We start from the raw sequence: 15,908 nt of genomic DNA on the forward strand, positions 1-15,908 counted from the left end.
ACCCCGACCGAGTGTTGCAGACTGGCGCACTCCAAGGTCCAGGGCTACGTGCTGAGGGACGCGCTAAAGCTTGGGGCAGCCGCTGCCAAGGCGCGGTGGGGAAAGACCACCGTTTGAGCCCCCTCGTCCAGAAAAGGGAAAAGAATCCTATCTGGTAACTGGGCCCAGCTGGCGCCTTCCCCAACTGGTCAGGGGGCCAACTGGGACTGTGCGGGGTGACGACTGCCGGGGCGGTTTCTTTGCTTTGTTTTTTTTTCTCTGTTTTGTTTTTTTTTCCTTTAGTTGGTGTACGTACCCCCGGGTAACCCGGAATGGCTTGCATGACTGGGTAGGTGTATAAATGTTTTATTTTTTGTACATTCTATGAATAAAGTATATTTTTTCAAATAAAAAAAAAAGTGACGAAACGTCTGAAAACTAACCTTCCAGCTCAGCGAGCAAACTCACATCCAGAAACTCAACCTGAGCTACAAATCTTCTCAAAACACATTGTATATCGGGTCAGGCAGCTCGGATTAGACTGGGATGCATCTCAGGACTTCTCACATGCTAACTTACCAATTAATAAAGACCACACTCACCTTCCTGTTTGCCAACCAATGTGCAGGCCCCTACACCATGAACTTCTGTTTTCTCCAATAATCTTTGATCTGGCACCCTATCAAAGGTCCTCTGGAAATCAAAGTACAATACATCAACTGTTCTCTACAGACTGTTACCTGCAGATCCTGTCATGTGTGTTACCTCCTCAAAAATCTCCAATCAATTGGTCGAACATGATTTCTCTTTCACAAAACCATGTTGACTCTGCCTGATTACCATGTACAATGAACTTGTATAAGTTTCCTGCTGTAACATTTTCCCCGTGCCAAACATTAAATTGACTAGTCTGTACTTCTCTTCTTTATCTCCATCTGTATTTGAAGAAAGAAGATTACATGCAGTATCATTTAATCTAATGGGACCATCCCCAAATCAACGGAGTTTTGAAGAATTAAAGCCAATGCATCAACTATCTCACTAGTCACTTGTTCTAAGACCTTAGGATAAAGTTCATCAGGACTTAGCCACTTGTCAGCACACAGCTCCAACAATTTATTGAGCACCACTTCTCAGTGGTTGTCACTCTCGTGAGTTTCACCCTCCCTTCCGTTAGCTGATTAATTTCTACTTCTGGGATCTTACTGTTATCTTCTGCAATGAGGACTGATGTAAAATACTTCTTCAATTCATCTGTCAACTCCTTATTTTCAACTATTGATTCTGCAGTCTTACTTTTTATTGGACCAATGCTCACTTCGTTAATTTTTTTAAAAAATATTTACAGAAAGTTTTTTTTTAATATTTCTGGCTAGCTTTGTCTTGTTCTATAACTCTTCCCTTTGTTTTGATCATTGTTTGCTATTTTATATTCTGTTCAGTCTTTTGATCTGCCACCTGTCTTTGTATAATTATATACCTTTTCTTTTCATTTGATAACGGTCTTCAGCATTCCTGTTCACCACAGCAGGTACAAATTCCCTTGGAAATTTACTTACTCATTGGAATGTATCTATTCTGAGCATTTCTCATAAATATCCACCAAAGCATCTCAGTTCACCTATCCTTCAACCTTACTTGTTAATTCATTTTAGCCAGCTCTACTTCTAAGCATTTCATAATTCCCCTTACTAAAATTTTAAAAGACAGTCTTGGACCCACTTCTCTCTCCATCAAATTGAGTATAAAATTGAATCCTTATATGATTATTGATACTTATGGATGCCTTTCCTATTAGATCACTTAAAAAATCCAGTCTTATTGCACAATACCAGATCTAGTGTAAATTGCTCAGAACATGTTGTTCTGAGAAACTGTCCAAAAATATTCTCTGAACTTCTCAACTAGGCTACCGTTGCCCTCTGACTTTTCCAGTCTATCTCTAGATTAAAATTCCCATGATTACTATTTTCTCTTTCTGATACATTCTCATTAATTCTTACGTAATGTTCCACCTTACAGTGTGGTTCCTGTTTATTTACTCCCACAGAATCTTCTTGCCTTTATCATTTACTGTCTAAACCCAAGCTGGTTCCACAACCTGTTTTCCTGAACCTAAGTCATCCCTCTCTGTTGTGCGAATATCATCATTAACTAACAGAGCCACCTCTTCCAAATTTTCTCTCCTTCCTAAATGCCACATATCCCTAAAGATTCAGGCCCCAAACCATATTACTCTGTCATCATAGAATCCTACTGTGTGGAAAACAGACCATTTGGTCCATCAAGTCCACACCAAACCTCAAGTCAGCATCGCCCCCTCGACCCATCCCATTCCCACAACCCTGCATTTTCCAGGGCTGACCCACCTAACCTGCACATCTTTGGACTGTGGGAAGAAACTGGGGCCCCGAAGGAAACTCTCACAGACACAAGGATGATGTGCAGACTCCACACAGACAGCCGAGGGTGTAATTGAACCTGGGTCCCTGGTGCTGTGAAGCAGCAGTGCTAACCACAGTGGTGCCATGTCTTTTTATGAGCTACCACATCACACTTATTCATTCCTGTTTCTCTCAGTTTGTCTGTTTTGTTTTGAATGCCGTGTGCTTTCAAATTTTGAACCTGTAGTCTTGTCTTTTTATACATTTTGTCAGTTAATTAGCTGATCCTTAGATTTGCTACTCTCTATTCCTTCCTGTCAAGGCCTGTTTATTTTTTCCTGCGATAATACCATTCTGTTTGGCCTTGGTATAACTCTTTTGATTTACCAAGTGTTAATCTCCTTTCTTCCCACATCCCTGCACATCATTTCTATCCAAGTAATCATCCAGTGCCCCTCTGGAATGTCTCAAATGAACCTGCTTCTGTCACATGTCTAGAACACTACGTTTACAGGATTAACTCTCTTGCCCCACTTCAGCTTCGCCCTTCTGGAATACCCTTTTCTGAAATCCTTCCAAACCTCATTTAAAGTCCAGCTCTTTGTCAGGTCCTCATTCTGTCTTCTTTCCCTTATTGTGATGTGATGTTCACTTTCCCTCAAGACCCTTTTGACCACTTGGATTAAAGGAAGAAGAAACAGAGGTTTCTGTAGAGAGTAAATGCTGCCGTAGTCTGTCTGATCTGCGAGACACTCCACAAATAGCCTAAACACATGCACAGACACAGCTGGCCACAGTAGGCATGCTCCTCTGCTGCTGCTTGGCCAGCTGTGTTCATCCAGCTCCACACCTTGTTGTATCAGCTGGCCACAGCTGGGCTCTGTATGCCCCCTGCTGGCATCCACCTCCTCCTGCAACAGCTGTGAGTCAAAATAATCATCAGTGTCACTGTTAGGACCAGCATCCTGGAGACAGCTTAAAGTTTCAGTCATCATTCATTATTTGTTTCGACAGATTAACTTGACAGATATGGGGCTGGGGAGCTGCATCATTTTAACTGGAAGCGATGCTGGAGTCAGATGTTTAGAACAAGAGAATTATGAAAGCTAGGGGACAGTGAGAGAGCTGTGAGAGCAAGGGGTATAGTCAGAGAGCTGTGAGAGCTAGGAGATAGTCAGAGAGTTGTGAGAGCTCAGGGTAGAGTCAGAGAGCTGTGAAAGCAAGGGGTATAGTCAGAGAGCTGTGAGAGCTAGGGGATAGTCAGAGAGCTGTGAGAGCTAGGGGATAGTCAGAGAGCTGTGAGAGTAGGGGTATAGTCAGAGAGCTGTGAGAGCTGGGGGAATATTCAGAGAGCTGTGAAAGCAAGGCATATTGTCAGAGAGCTGTGAGAGCTAGGGGTATAGTCAGAGAGCTGTGAAAGCTAACGGATAGTCAGAGAGCTGTGAGATCTAGGGGTATAGTCAGAGAGCTGTGAAAGCTAACGGATAGTCAGAGAGCTGTGAGATCTAGGGGTATAGTCAGAGAGCTGTGAGAGCTAGGGGTATAGTCAGAGAGCTGTGAGAGTAGGGGTATAGTCAGAGAGCTGTGAGAGCAAGGGGTATAGTCAGAGAGCTGTGAGAGTAGGGGTATAGTCAGAGAACTGTGAGAGCTGGGGGATAGTCAGAGAGCTGTCAGAGTAGGGGTATAGTCAGACAGCTGTGAAAGCTAACGGATAGCCAGAGAGCTATGAAAGCAAGGGGTATAGTCAGAGATCTGTGAGAGCTAGGGGTATAGTCAGAGAGCTGTGAGAGCAAGGGGTATAGTCAGAGAGCTGTGAGAGTAGGGGTATAGTCAGAGAACTGTGAGAGCTGGGGGATAGTCAGAGAGCTGTCAGAGTAGGGGTATAGTCAGACAGCTGTGAAAGCTAACGGATAGCCAGAGAGCTATGAAAGCAAGGGGTATAGTCAGAGATCTGTGAGAGCTAGGGGTATAGTCAGAGAGCTGTGAAAGCTCGGGGACAGTCAGAGAGCTGTGAAAGCTAACGGATAGTCAAGAGAGCTGTGAGAGCTAGGTGTATAGTCAGAGAACTGTGAGAGCTTGGGGTATAGTCAGAGAGCTATGAGAGCTAGGGGTATAGTCAGAGAGCTGAGAGCGCTAGGGGATAGTCAGAGAGCTGTGAGAGCTAGGGGTATAGTCAGAGAGCTGTGAGAGCAAGGGGATAGTCAGACTGCTGTGAAAGCTAACGGATAGTCAGAGAGCTATGAAAGCAAGGGGTATAGTCAGAGAGCTGTGAGAGCTTGGGGTATAGTCAGAGAGCTGTGAGAGCTAGGGTTATAGTCAGAGAGCTGTGAGAGCTAGGGGATAGTCAGAGAGCTGTGAGAGCTAGGGGTACAGTCAGAGCTGATAGAGCTAGGGGATAGTCAGAGCTGTGAGAGCTAACGGATGGTCAGAGAACTGTGAAAGCTCGGGGGAATTTCAGACAGTTGTGTGAACTAGGGAATAGTCAGAGACCTGTGAGAGCTAGGGGTATAGTCAGAGAGCTGTGAAAGCTCGGGGACAGTCAGAGAGCTGTGAAAGCTAACGGATAGTCAGAGAGCTGTGAGAGCTAGGGGTATAGTCAGAGAGCTGTGAAAGCAAGGCATATTGTCAGAGAGCTATGAGAGCTAGGGGTATAGTCAGAGAGCTGTGAGATCTAGGGGTATAGTCAGAGAGCTGTGTGAGCTAGGGGATAGTCAGAGAGCTGTGTGAGCTAGGGTTATAGTCAGCGAGCTGAGAGAGCTAGGGGTATAGTCAGAGAACTGTGAAAGCTCGGGGACAGTCAGAGAGCTGTGAAAGCTCGGGGACAGTCAGAGAGCTGTGAAAGCTAACGGATAGTCAGAGAGCTGTGAGAGCTAGGGGTATAGTCAGAGAGCTGTGAGAGCTAGGGGTATAGTCAGAGAGCTGTGAAAGCTAGGGGTATAGTCAGAGAGCTGTGAAAGCTCGGGGACAGTCAGAGAGCTGTGAAAGCTAACGGATAGTCAAGAGAGCTGAGAGAGCTAGGTGTATAGTCAGAGAACTGTGAGAGCTAGGGGTATAGTCAGAGAGCTGTGAGAGCAAGGGGTATAGTCAGAGAGCAGTGAGAGCTAGAGGATAGTCAGAGAGCTGTCAGAGCTAGGGGATAGTCGGAGAGCTGTGAGAGTAGGGGTATAGTCAGAGAGCTGTGAGAGCTAGGGGATAGTCAGACAGCTGTGAAAGCTAACGGATAGTCAGAGAGCTATGAAAGCAAGGGGTAGAGTCAGAGAGCTGTGAGAGCTAGGGGTATAGTCAGAGAGCTGAGTGAGCTGGGGGTGTAGTCAGAGAGCTGTGTGAGCTAGGGGTATAGTCAGAGAGCTGAGTGAGCTGGGGGTGTAGTCAGAGAGCTGTGTGAGCTAGGGGTACAGTCAGAGCTGATAGAGCTAGGGGATAGTCAGAGCTGTGAGAGCTAACGGATGGTCAGAGAACTGTGAAAGCTCGGGGGAATTTCAGAGAGTTGTGAGAACTAGGGAATAGTCAGAGACCTGTGAGAGCTAGGGGTATAGTCAGAGAACTGTGAGAGCAAGGGGATAGTCAGAGAGCTGTGAGAGCTAGGGGTATAGTCAGAGAGCTGTGAGAGCTAGGGGTATAGTCAGAGAACTGTGAGAGCAAGGGGATAGTCAGAGAGCTGTGAGAGCAAGGGGTATAGTCAGAGAACTGTGAGAGCAAGGGGATAGTCAGAGAGCTGTGAGAGCTAGGGGTATAGTCAGAGAGCTGTGAAAGCTAGGGGATAGTCAGAGAGCTGTGAAAGCAAGGCATATTGTCAGAGAGCTATGAGAGCTAGGGGTATAGTCAGAGAGCTGTGAAAGCTAACGGATAGTCAGAGAGCTGTGAAAGCTCGGGGGAATTTCAGAGAGTTGTGAGAACTAGGGAATAGTCAGAGACCTGTGAGAGCTAGGGGTATAGTCAGAGAACTGTGAGAGCAAGGGGATAGTCAGAGAGCTGTGAGAGCTAGGGGTATAGTCAGAGAGCTGTGAGAGCTAGGAGTATAGTCAAAGAGCTGAGAGAGCTAGGGGATAGTCAGAGAGCTGTCAGAGCTAGGGGATAGTCAGAGAGCTGTGACAGCTAGGGGATAGTCAGGAAGCTGTGACAGCTAGGGGATAGTCAGAGAGCTGTGAAAGCTGATAGAGAGTCAGAGAGCTGTGTAAGCAAGGTGAATAGTCTGAGAGCTGTGAAAGCAAGGCATATTGTCAGAGAGCTATGAGAGCTGTGAAAGCTCAGGGACAGTCAGAGAGCTGTGAAAGCTAACGGATAGTCAGAGAGCTGTGAGCTAGGGGTATAGTCAGAGAACTGTGAGAGGAAGGGAATAGTCAGAGAGCTGTGAGAGCTAGGGGTATAGTCAGAGAGCTGTGAGAGCTAGTGGTATAGTCAGAGAGCTGTGAAAGCAAGGCATATTGTCAGAGAGCTGTGAGAGCTAGGGGTATAGTCAGAGAGCTGTGAAAGCTAACGGATAGTCAGAGAGCTGTGAAAGCTCGGGGGAATTTCAGAGAGTTGTGAGAACTAGGGAATAGTCAGAGACCTGTGAGAGCTAGGGGTATAGTCAGAGAACTGTGAGAGCAAGGGGATAGTCAGAGAGCTGTGAGAGCTAGGGGTATAGTCAGAGAGCTGTGAGAGCTAGGGGTATAGTCAGAGAGCTGTGAGAGCTAGTGGTATAGTCAGAGAGCTGTGAAAGCAAGGCATATTGTCAGAGAGCTATGAGAGCTAGGGGTATAGTCAGAGAGCTGTGAAAGCTAACGGATAGTCAGAGAGCTGTGAAAGCTCGGGGGAATTTCAGAGAGTTGTGAGAACTAGGGAATAGTCAGAGACCTGTGAGAGCTAGGGGTATAGTCAGAGAACTGTGAGAGCAAGGGGATAGTCAGAGAGCTGTGAGAGCTAGGGGTATAGTCAGAGAGCTGTGAGAGCTAGGGGTATAGTCAGAGAGCTGTGTGAGCTAGGGGATAGTCAGAGAGCTGTGACAGCTTGGGGATAGTCAGGGAGCTGTGACAGCTAGGGGATAGTCAGAGAGCTGTGAAAGCAAGGTGAATAGTCTGAGAGCTGTGAAAGCAAGAGCTGTAGTCAGATAGCTGTGAATACTCGTGGATAGTCACAGAGTCCAGTACAATATTCAGCAGAGGTTATAAGTGATGTTTTAACAATGTAGCTGGGATACAAAACCAGGCAATTCACTGCAGTTAATTTCCTAGAGTACGTGATAGCATGTTTTATTGGCTGTGAAAATATAAAACTATCCACACATTGAGTTCTGGAAATGTGGCAGAGTCTTCACTTGAGACATTCTAGAGGGAATTGGATGATTATTTGGATATAAATGGTGTGCAAGGCTATAGGGAGAAAGGAGATTGACAGTAGGGATCGAACCAGCACAGGCATGATGGGCTGAATGGCCAGTCAAGACAATTCTATAATTCCATCCACTGTCTTTTAAAACGAGGTAAATAAACATGATGAGGAATCTATGGAAGACAGATACAAGGTTAATTTAAAATAGTAACAAAGGCAAATGAGACCTTTTTTAAAAAAGCTCAGCCAAGCTCCCCTTATATTAAACCACAGTATTGTTTACTGTTCTGGTCACTATCTCATCGACAGGGTACAGGGAATTGCTCAAAAGGATAATGGCACCAGGACTGCAAACCTATCCGTCCGGAAATGATGGACAGGCTTTGTGCCTTCGTTCCCTTCCGCTGTGAGCAAGTAGACATCTTTAAGGTTACTACACAGTTTGAAAATGTGGACATAGAGAGAGTGTTACTGCTTGTGGGGATGAACAAAGCATGATGCCACCAATATAAGGCGGCCGCAAAGAAATTAAATAGGGAGTTGAAAAGGAACATCTCCAGCCTAGCAAGGCGTGAGAATGTGGAACTCACTCCCACTGGCAGAGTCAGGTGAAGTGTGGTGAGACATTTCAGGAGAGGCTGGCGAGGGAGACAAGGTTATGGTGAATAGGATTACATGAGGGAAGATGAGAGGAGAGTTGAGTGAATGGTAAGCACCAGAATAGATTGGTTGGGCCAAATGGCCGTTACCTGCGCTGTGTATTCCATGCAGTTCTCTGCACATCACTTGGTTGTGATTCAACCAACGGGGAACCCTTTATGTGCAAAGAGATTATCGTCCACTGTTACTGTATACAGGATGTGATAACATCAGTGAAGATTGTCTCAATATCCTTGTGTCTGCATATGTTTACAGACTTGAGTGCAGAAGAACAACTGCGTCAACTCAAGAACGAACGAACCTGCAAAGTGTGTTTGGATAAAGAGGTCTCCATTGTCTTTATTCCTTGCGGACACTTGGTGGTGTGCAGCGACTGTGCTCCGAGTCTCCGGATGTGTCCTATATGCCGAGCTGTCATCAGGGGCAGTGTACGAGCCTTCATGTCCTAATGTCAGCAGGTACAGGAACCTCACTCACAAGTCTGTTGCTTAGGAAGGTGATTCCATATTACGTTATTTCAGGAAGCACACAGTAGCTAGTTCCACAGAGAGAAAGACCACCATCCACCCCTACTTGCTGGTCCTTGCTGTCGTTGTGGGGAGCTGACAACTGAAACTCAAGACTTGCCCCACAGGAAAGGGGAGAACATTTAATACAAGACCGTAGACAATGACTCCAGTTGGTCAGATTGAGTATACCATGAGGAAGGGGATGGGCATTGTCCCTGCCTTCTTGGAAGGGATAATACAAGGAAATGGAAACAAGGGTGGAATTGGGAATAATATTTTTTTAAATGAAAGCATGTTTTCATAGAGTGTCAGGTTGTGCAAAAGATCCACTGTAGGCTGCAGCGTGAAAACACTGTTACTCCTGTCAGATTTCTGCTAGGTCCTTGACAGAACAATCCAACCAAATCAAATCGCTCTCCCCGTGACCCTATATCCATCACAAACCAATCCTACCGCCCCACTCTCTCCCCATGGCCTTGTACCAATCCCAAACCAATCCCACTGCCCCACTCTCTCCCCATGGCCCTATATCAATCTCAAACCAATCCCACTGCCCTACTCTCTCCCCATGGCCCTATATCAATCCCACCACCCCACTCTCTCCCCATGGCCCTGTACCAATCCCAAACCAATCCCACTGCCCCACTCTCTCCCCATGGCCCTATATCAATCCCAATCCGATCCCACTGCCCCACTCTCTTCGCATAGCCCTGTATCAATCCCAACTGATCCCACTGCCCCACTCTCTCCCCATGGCCCTGTATCAATCCCAAACTGATCCCACTGCCCCATTCTCTCCCCATGGCCCTGTATCAATCCCAAACCGATCCCACTGCCCCATTCCCTCCCCATGGCCCTGTATCAATCCCAAACTGGCCCCACTGCCCCACTCTCTCCCCATGGCCCTGTATCAATCCCAAACTGGTCCCACTGCCGCACTATATCCCCATGGCCCTGTATCAATCCCAAACCGATTCCACAGCCCCGCGGTCTCTCCGTGGCCCTGTATCAACCCCAAACTGATCTTCTTGATCTCATCAACGTGCACGTGCTACGTATGCCCTGAAACTTTATAATGCGTGGAATGGTTGCCTCTGATTGAGCAATGAATCCTTTTATCATCAGGGCAGCCAATGACACCCCCATGGATACATCTCCTCAGTGTTTACCAGGGAAGTTAACTTTGCTAAAGCTAGTATAGATGGGTGAAGGGGATAATCAGGACATTGGATGAGGAAATATTTGGTAATGGTGGGATACATGGAAGATACAGAATATTTAGTTGATGACTTCCTGGTCTGAATATGTACTTGTTAGAGAAAACAATGGAATTGTGGTCTGTATTTCAAAGTATAAAAGTCAGACCACTGGTGGAAATTCTGTTAGCTGTTCTGGGCTACTTATCTAAGGAAATATGTACGGGCATCGGAAGTAGCTGAAAGAAGGCTCACTAGGCTGATACAGTGGAGGGAAGTATGTAGGGACTGAATTATGAGGAGAGGATAAGTAGATTCATAGACATCAGAATTGGGAAGAATGGGATGCAACCTTATTGAAACATACAAGGTTCTTAAGGGACAAAATGTTTCCATTGATCAAAATCAGAGAGCTCACAATGTGTTTAACAGATGGCGTGGTATGAGGGAAAACCCTTTTCCACACACAGTAATTTGGTTTGGAATTCCCTGCCTGGTAGAGTGGTAGATATGGATACGATCAGTAGCCTTCAGATGGTGTTGGATAAATACTTGGAGGTGTTTCTGGGGATTGGGGGAAAGAGCAGGGCAAAAATACTGCCAACTGGGTACCAATCAAAAGAGCCAGCATTGACCTAATGGGCTGAATGGTGTCCTTGTTGCACTGTGTAATCTAATGCAGTAATACAAAACCCTGTGTGGATATTGTTACCTTAGGCCAAAGCCACTGGAATTGTGTGTGTAAGGGAGATGAACTAACCAGCTGCAAGTGTTGTCTGGTAGATCAGATGTATTGGAGAGCTAGTGTTAGTGTCAAAACAGTAAAAGCTCCACACTTGACCATTCCTTTCTGTAACATTTTAATCTTTTGGATCTTAAAACAGAAGTGGTAGAGAGATTCAGCAGGTCTGGCTGAGAGAAAGCAGAGTTAGGAAGGAAACACAATGGCTGATTGGGTAACCCTGCTGCCTCACAGTGCCAGAGACCTGTGTGTAAATCTTCCCCATGGGTGGTTGTCTGCATGGAGATTCTCTTCCCTGTGTCTGCGTGGGTTTCCTCCAGGAGCTCCAGTTTCCTCCCACAGTCCAAAGATGTGCAGGTTAGGTGGACTGGCCATGGGGAATGCAGGGTTACAAGGATGGGGTGGGTCTGGGTGGGATGCTCTTTGGAGGGTTGGTAATGGGCCGAATGGCCTCTCCTACACTGTAGGGGATTCTTTAATTAACATCTTGAATCCAGTAACCCTTCTTCAGAAGAAGTTTTTGTTTCAGATTCCCAGCATCCAAAGTTCTTCGTTTTATTTCAGTCCTTTTGATATTCCTGTCCTCAGAGTCCCTACAGTGTGGAAGCAGGCCATTTGGTTCATCGAGTCCACATTAACCATCTGAAGAGCATCCCCATACTATCCCTGTGACCCCACATCTCCCAGGGTAAACCAGCTAACCTGCACACCTTCGGACTGATTCGGAATGAATCTCTGCTGATCAGAACAGTCAATTGCCACCCAAATTGTCTTTGATGTACACATCTTTAATGAACTTCATTTCATAGATTACTGACAAAGCTATCGTAAAAATGACACAACAATAATTGAATTGCCAATTTTAGTTTTAGAATGTTTTCCTGCTGGTACACAAAGTCAATGTATTTATTTGTGTCTGCCCTACTCAAATTTGCTTATCCCCACACAACTTACAGTACACTTTATCAAATCCTTACCTATCCCCCGTGACAAAGAAAAAGAACTTTTAAAAAAACTGTAGAGATGGTAAGAACTGCCGATGCTGATGTCTGAGATAACAGCGTGGAGCTGGAGGAACAAGCAGGCCAGGCAGCATCAGAGTGGCAGGAAAGCTGACGTTTCGGGTCTGGACCCTTTTTCAGAAACTTCTCTGAAGAAGGGACCTGACCAGAAATATCAGCTTTCCTGCCCCTCTGATGCTGCCTGGCCCGCTGTGTTCCTCCAGCTCCACGCTCTTCTAAAAAAATGTATCTGCTGGCGGAGAATGTGCACACTAGGCACGTGAATCTGCCATGTTCACAGTTTGTGAAAGTCACTGTTTACAACATTTTCTGGGAACATATCTCCTGCAATGACAGGACTTTATTTGTTGTACTTACGAGTAATGTATTCTGCCAGGGAAAACTTGTCAAGTATTTGGTTTGTAGAAGTTCAATATTCATCCTGGAGCTCCAAATAGCTTTTATTTTTGACAATTTTCTTTTCATAAAATAAATCACTGAACCTTGGCCATGAAGATGTTAATTAATCCTCATGGTCTTCAAGGAATAGTCCTCTGTACTTGTAGAAATGATGAACAAAAGTCAGGACTAATGATTGTGAAGACACAGATATTGGCAAAGAGGTCCAGGATGGAGGGAGTGGGAGTGGGAGGCGAGTAATTCTTGAAATGTGTCTAACTTTCACTGTTAGCCTGATGAGGATGGAAGGAGTGTTGGGTCCAGCGTTGGAGAATAAAGTAAGGAAACGGTGATCACAACGTTGTCAGCGTGAGAGTAGATGTGAAAGGGACAAGGAACAATCAAACATGGAAATACTGTATAGAGGGTGGTGAATCGCAGTAAGTTGAAGAGAAAAAGTTTGTCAGTTACACGTTAAATGAGCGACGGGATCTTTAAAGAGGAGACAGTTCAGTCACAAGCTCGGCACATTCCAATGGGGAATAAAAGAAGGACATTCAAAGCTGGGGCTCTTTGGTTAGAAAGTGACCTAGTGAGAAACATAGAATTCATTACACCCATATTGAATTACAGTGAGAGAGTCAGGAATTTAATAAATCCATAATATCCAAGATGTGCACATACTTGTGATCTATGACGCTCAGAGAATTCTCCTCATCTCATCTGAAATGGAAGATCCCTCCTTTTTAAACTAACTCCCCATAAACATAAGAATAATTGTCTAGCCTGCTGGTCTATACGAACAGAGGCACTATTTTCAGAACGAGGAGGTGAAGCTCCTTTTTAAGGATTTGGTTAGGCCTCAGCTGGAATATTGTGTATAATTCTGGGTGTACCGCACATCAGGCCATAGAAATGGTGCAGGGGGAAATTGACTGGGACAGCCCCGGAGATAAGGGAGTTCAGTGACGTGGGGAGACAGATGGTTGAGGTTGTTCTAGCACACTCTGCTTTGTATTGCTGACTGATTTCAGTAATGGCTATAGCTGCTTTCCCCAGCCTGAATACTGCTGAATAATCCAGCCAGGAGGGGACATTGTGTTTTCTCTCACTGACTGACAGCCCTGTATGTTTTAACATTGGAGTGATGAGCGATAATGTGGGTGATTTACATTATCAATTGTGGCACAATAACTCTTGGCTCTGCTTAGAATTAGAGCAAGGTTTTAGGGGTAAGTACTAGGGATGCAGCTATTGGGTTATTGTTAAGGCATTGTCGCTAAAGGTATCCAGTTTCTATATGTCTGAGATGTTTGGCTAAGTTAGAAACCCAGGACCCCCTCACCTTAAATCTGATTGAATCTTTACCTCTGTGGAGGTCAGAGCTCTTTCTCCCAGGAAGCAATATATTTCAGAATTGTCACCAATACCTGAGCAGCTACAAATCTCTATCAAAAATCAAACATTGAGCTTCTGACTGTCTGAAATCATCTCTGGTCCTGGTACCAAACCCTGACGTTGCAAATCTAGCCGAGAGCCCCTCAGGGCCACTTTTGTTTTCGACCCTTTCTCACCCAGCTGCATGTGGCCTGAACGTGGGATTGATGTGAACAGCTGCTAAAGTTGAGCAAGTAACTTCACAGAAAACTTTACAAATCAAACACAGCAGCTTAGAGTCACTCTTGTCTTTTATATTCTGCAGCTTTCACTAGTGAAGATCTGAATCCCTCCCTGAGGATCTGACTACAATCTCACAGCAGACAGATGAGGATTTTTAACTTTGAGTGAAGAGAGCTGACCCATGCAATCATGAATGTAAACTATGACCTTGGAGACTGACATTTGTCAATGACAGCGGTCGGTAGACTTGAGGAGTGGGGTGTGTGGAGGCGGGTTGTCAAATGAAGTCTCTAATCAGCTGACAGCACTCCCCGCAACTGTGCCAAACCCCTGTCTTGCCTGCATTGTCACTTTGCTGTTAACTGCGAGACAAAAAGATTATGAAGTGTAGCAAAATAATGTGCATTGGTAATTAAATGACGATCACAACTGCAGAGCTGTGCATTCACTTTTAGCTCCATACAGTCTTTTTCTTATATGTAGGATATTATGTTACAAATGTTACATCCATGTACTTGTCATTTTGTTGAACACATACTAACTCCTCTGAATTAAAAGAGGTGCCCAAGTCCTGCATCTTCCAGTGTGGAGAGAGACCAGAGGCTAGACATCATTGTCTTGAGGAGAAAACAGCTATTGCTTTGTTTTAGCTCCTTCCAGTATTGGTACTGGAGCAAACTGAAATGTTTGCTGCTCCTATTCAGATGCCTCTCACATGGGTACAAGCCTGATCCAGGTTTGACTCCTGGACTTTAATGCTGTGCAGGTGAGTTTTTTAAAAAAATTAAAACGCAGACAAGAGCAAGATATGAGAAAATACATTGCAGTAGTTTCAAAGTAAATAAAATAAATTGGGAAGAGGCATGTTTAGAAGGAAAGTGGAAAAACTAAGTCCACTGTTAATGCTACAGGGCTGCAGGAAAGAAAAAGCACTCTCATAAGTAAATTAAAACTCTATACTGGAGATGAAATTGCTTTTAAAGCAGAACTAGACAAAGCTCAAGCTCAGTATTCCCTCTCCACACCAACCCTGAAATGCACAAACTTATTTACCAAGTTGTTATTGATATAGCCAAGACAACAAAAACCAAGTTAAGGATGTCATCAGTGATAATGGGAACTGCAGATGCTGGAGAATCCGAGATATCAAAGTGTGGGGCTGGATGAACACAGCAGGCCAAGCAGCATCTCAGGAGCACAAAAGTTTTATGCTCCTGAGATGCTGCTTGGCCTGCTGTGTTCATCCAGCTCTACACTTTGTTATTAAGGATGTCAACAATGGGGTTAGAGCTGTCTCAGACTGTTTCTTGTATCATAGCCCTGCTGATTGCAAGTCAAAAAGCTTTGATTTTAACCTCACTGCGAAATCTCTTCCAGGGATGCCTAACCTGAAGAAGTTACCCTCCTCCCTCCGAACCAACCTCAGGGAATCTGTCTCCCACTGCAACTCTCTTGTTTCCATCTTCGGTCCGCCTCCCCCTCTCTCCCTATTTATTCCAGAACCCTCTCCCCATCCCCCTCTCTGATGAAGGGTCTAGGCCCGAAACGTCAGCTTTTGTGCTCCTGAGACACTGTTTGGCCTGCTGTGTTCATCCAGCTCCACACTTTGTTAAGCTTTGATTTTGTCTCTCTGTGCAATAGTTAAGTTCTGTACGAGCAAACAATAATTTCAGAGATTCTACTCACTTATCAGAATACGACAAAAATTATGAACCATTTTAACAAACAACTTATTATATACAGGTAATATTTTTCTCTTTTTACACATTTCACAAGGAAACATAGAAACATGTCATATTCGCAATGCTTAGCCAATAAAACAAAAGCAAAATGCTACACAGATGCTGTAAATCATAAATAAAAACAGAAAGCACTGGAGAAACTCAGCTGGAGGGAGAAACAGAGTTAACATTTTGAATCTGATGTGATTTCATCAGAACAAATAAAATGACAATCCCATGATATTAGTTAGAATTTAAAGCTCCACTTGCAGCATTCTTAATCACAGCCTGCCTGTTAACAAGCATTTATTTCAGCACTGGTTGATTTACTTCCTTTCAATCTTTCCAAAACATTTTTAGCATTTTACAAAGCCTTTATAGTCTTTC

At 44.8% G+C, this 15,908-nt stretch overlaps 1 protein-coding gene across 1 annotated transcript in view; it reads left to right on the plus strand.

Moving 5' to 3' along the window:
- Nucleotides 1-14,234, plus strand: part of LOC125463666 (baculoviral IAP repeat-containing protein 7-like) — a 49,765-nt gene extending 35,531 nt beyond the window's left edge. The window contains exons 7-8 of the mRNA XM_048555232.2: nucleotides 8,589-8,791; nucleotides 13,883-14,234. Of these exons, the coding sequence (XP_048411189.1) occupies nucleotides 8,589-8,782 (194 nt within the window). The 3' untranslated portion in view covers nucleotides 8,783-8,791; nucleotides 13,883-14,234. The remainder of the gene's footprint in view (nucleotides 1-8,588; nucleotides 8,792-13,882) is intronic.
- The last annotated feature ends 1,674 nt before the right edge of the window (nucleotides 14,235-15,908 follow it).

This window comes from Stegostoma tigrinum, chromosome 22, assembly GCF_030684315.1.
Source record: "Stegostoma tigrinum isolate sSteTig4 chromosome 22, sSteTig4.hap1, whole genome shotgun sequence".
In the NCBI taxonomy this organism is placed as follows: Eukaryota; Metazoa; Chordata; class Chondrichthyes; order Orectolobiformes; family Stegostomatidae; genus Stegostoma; species Stegostoma tigrinum.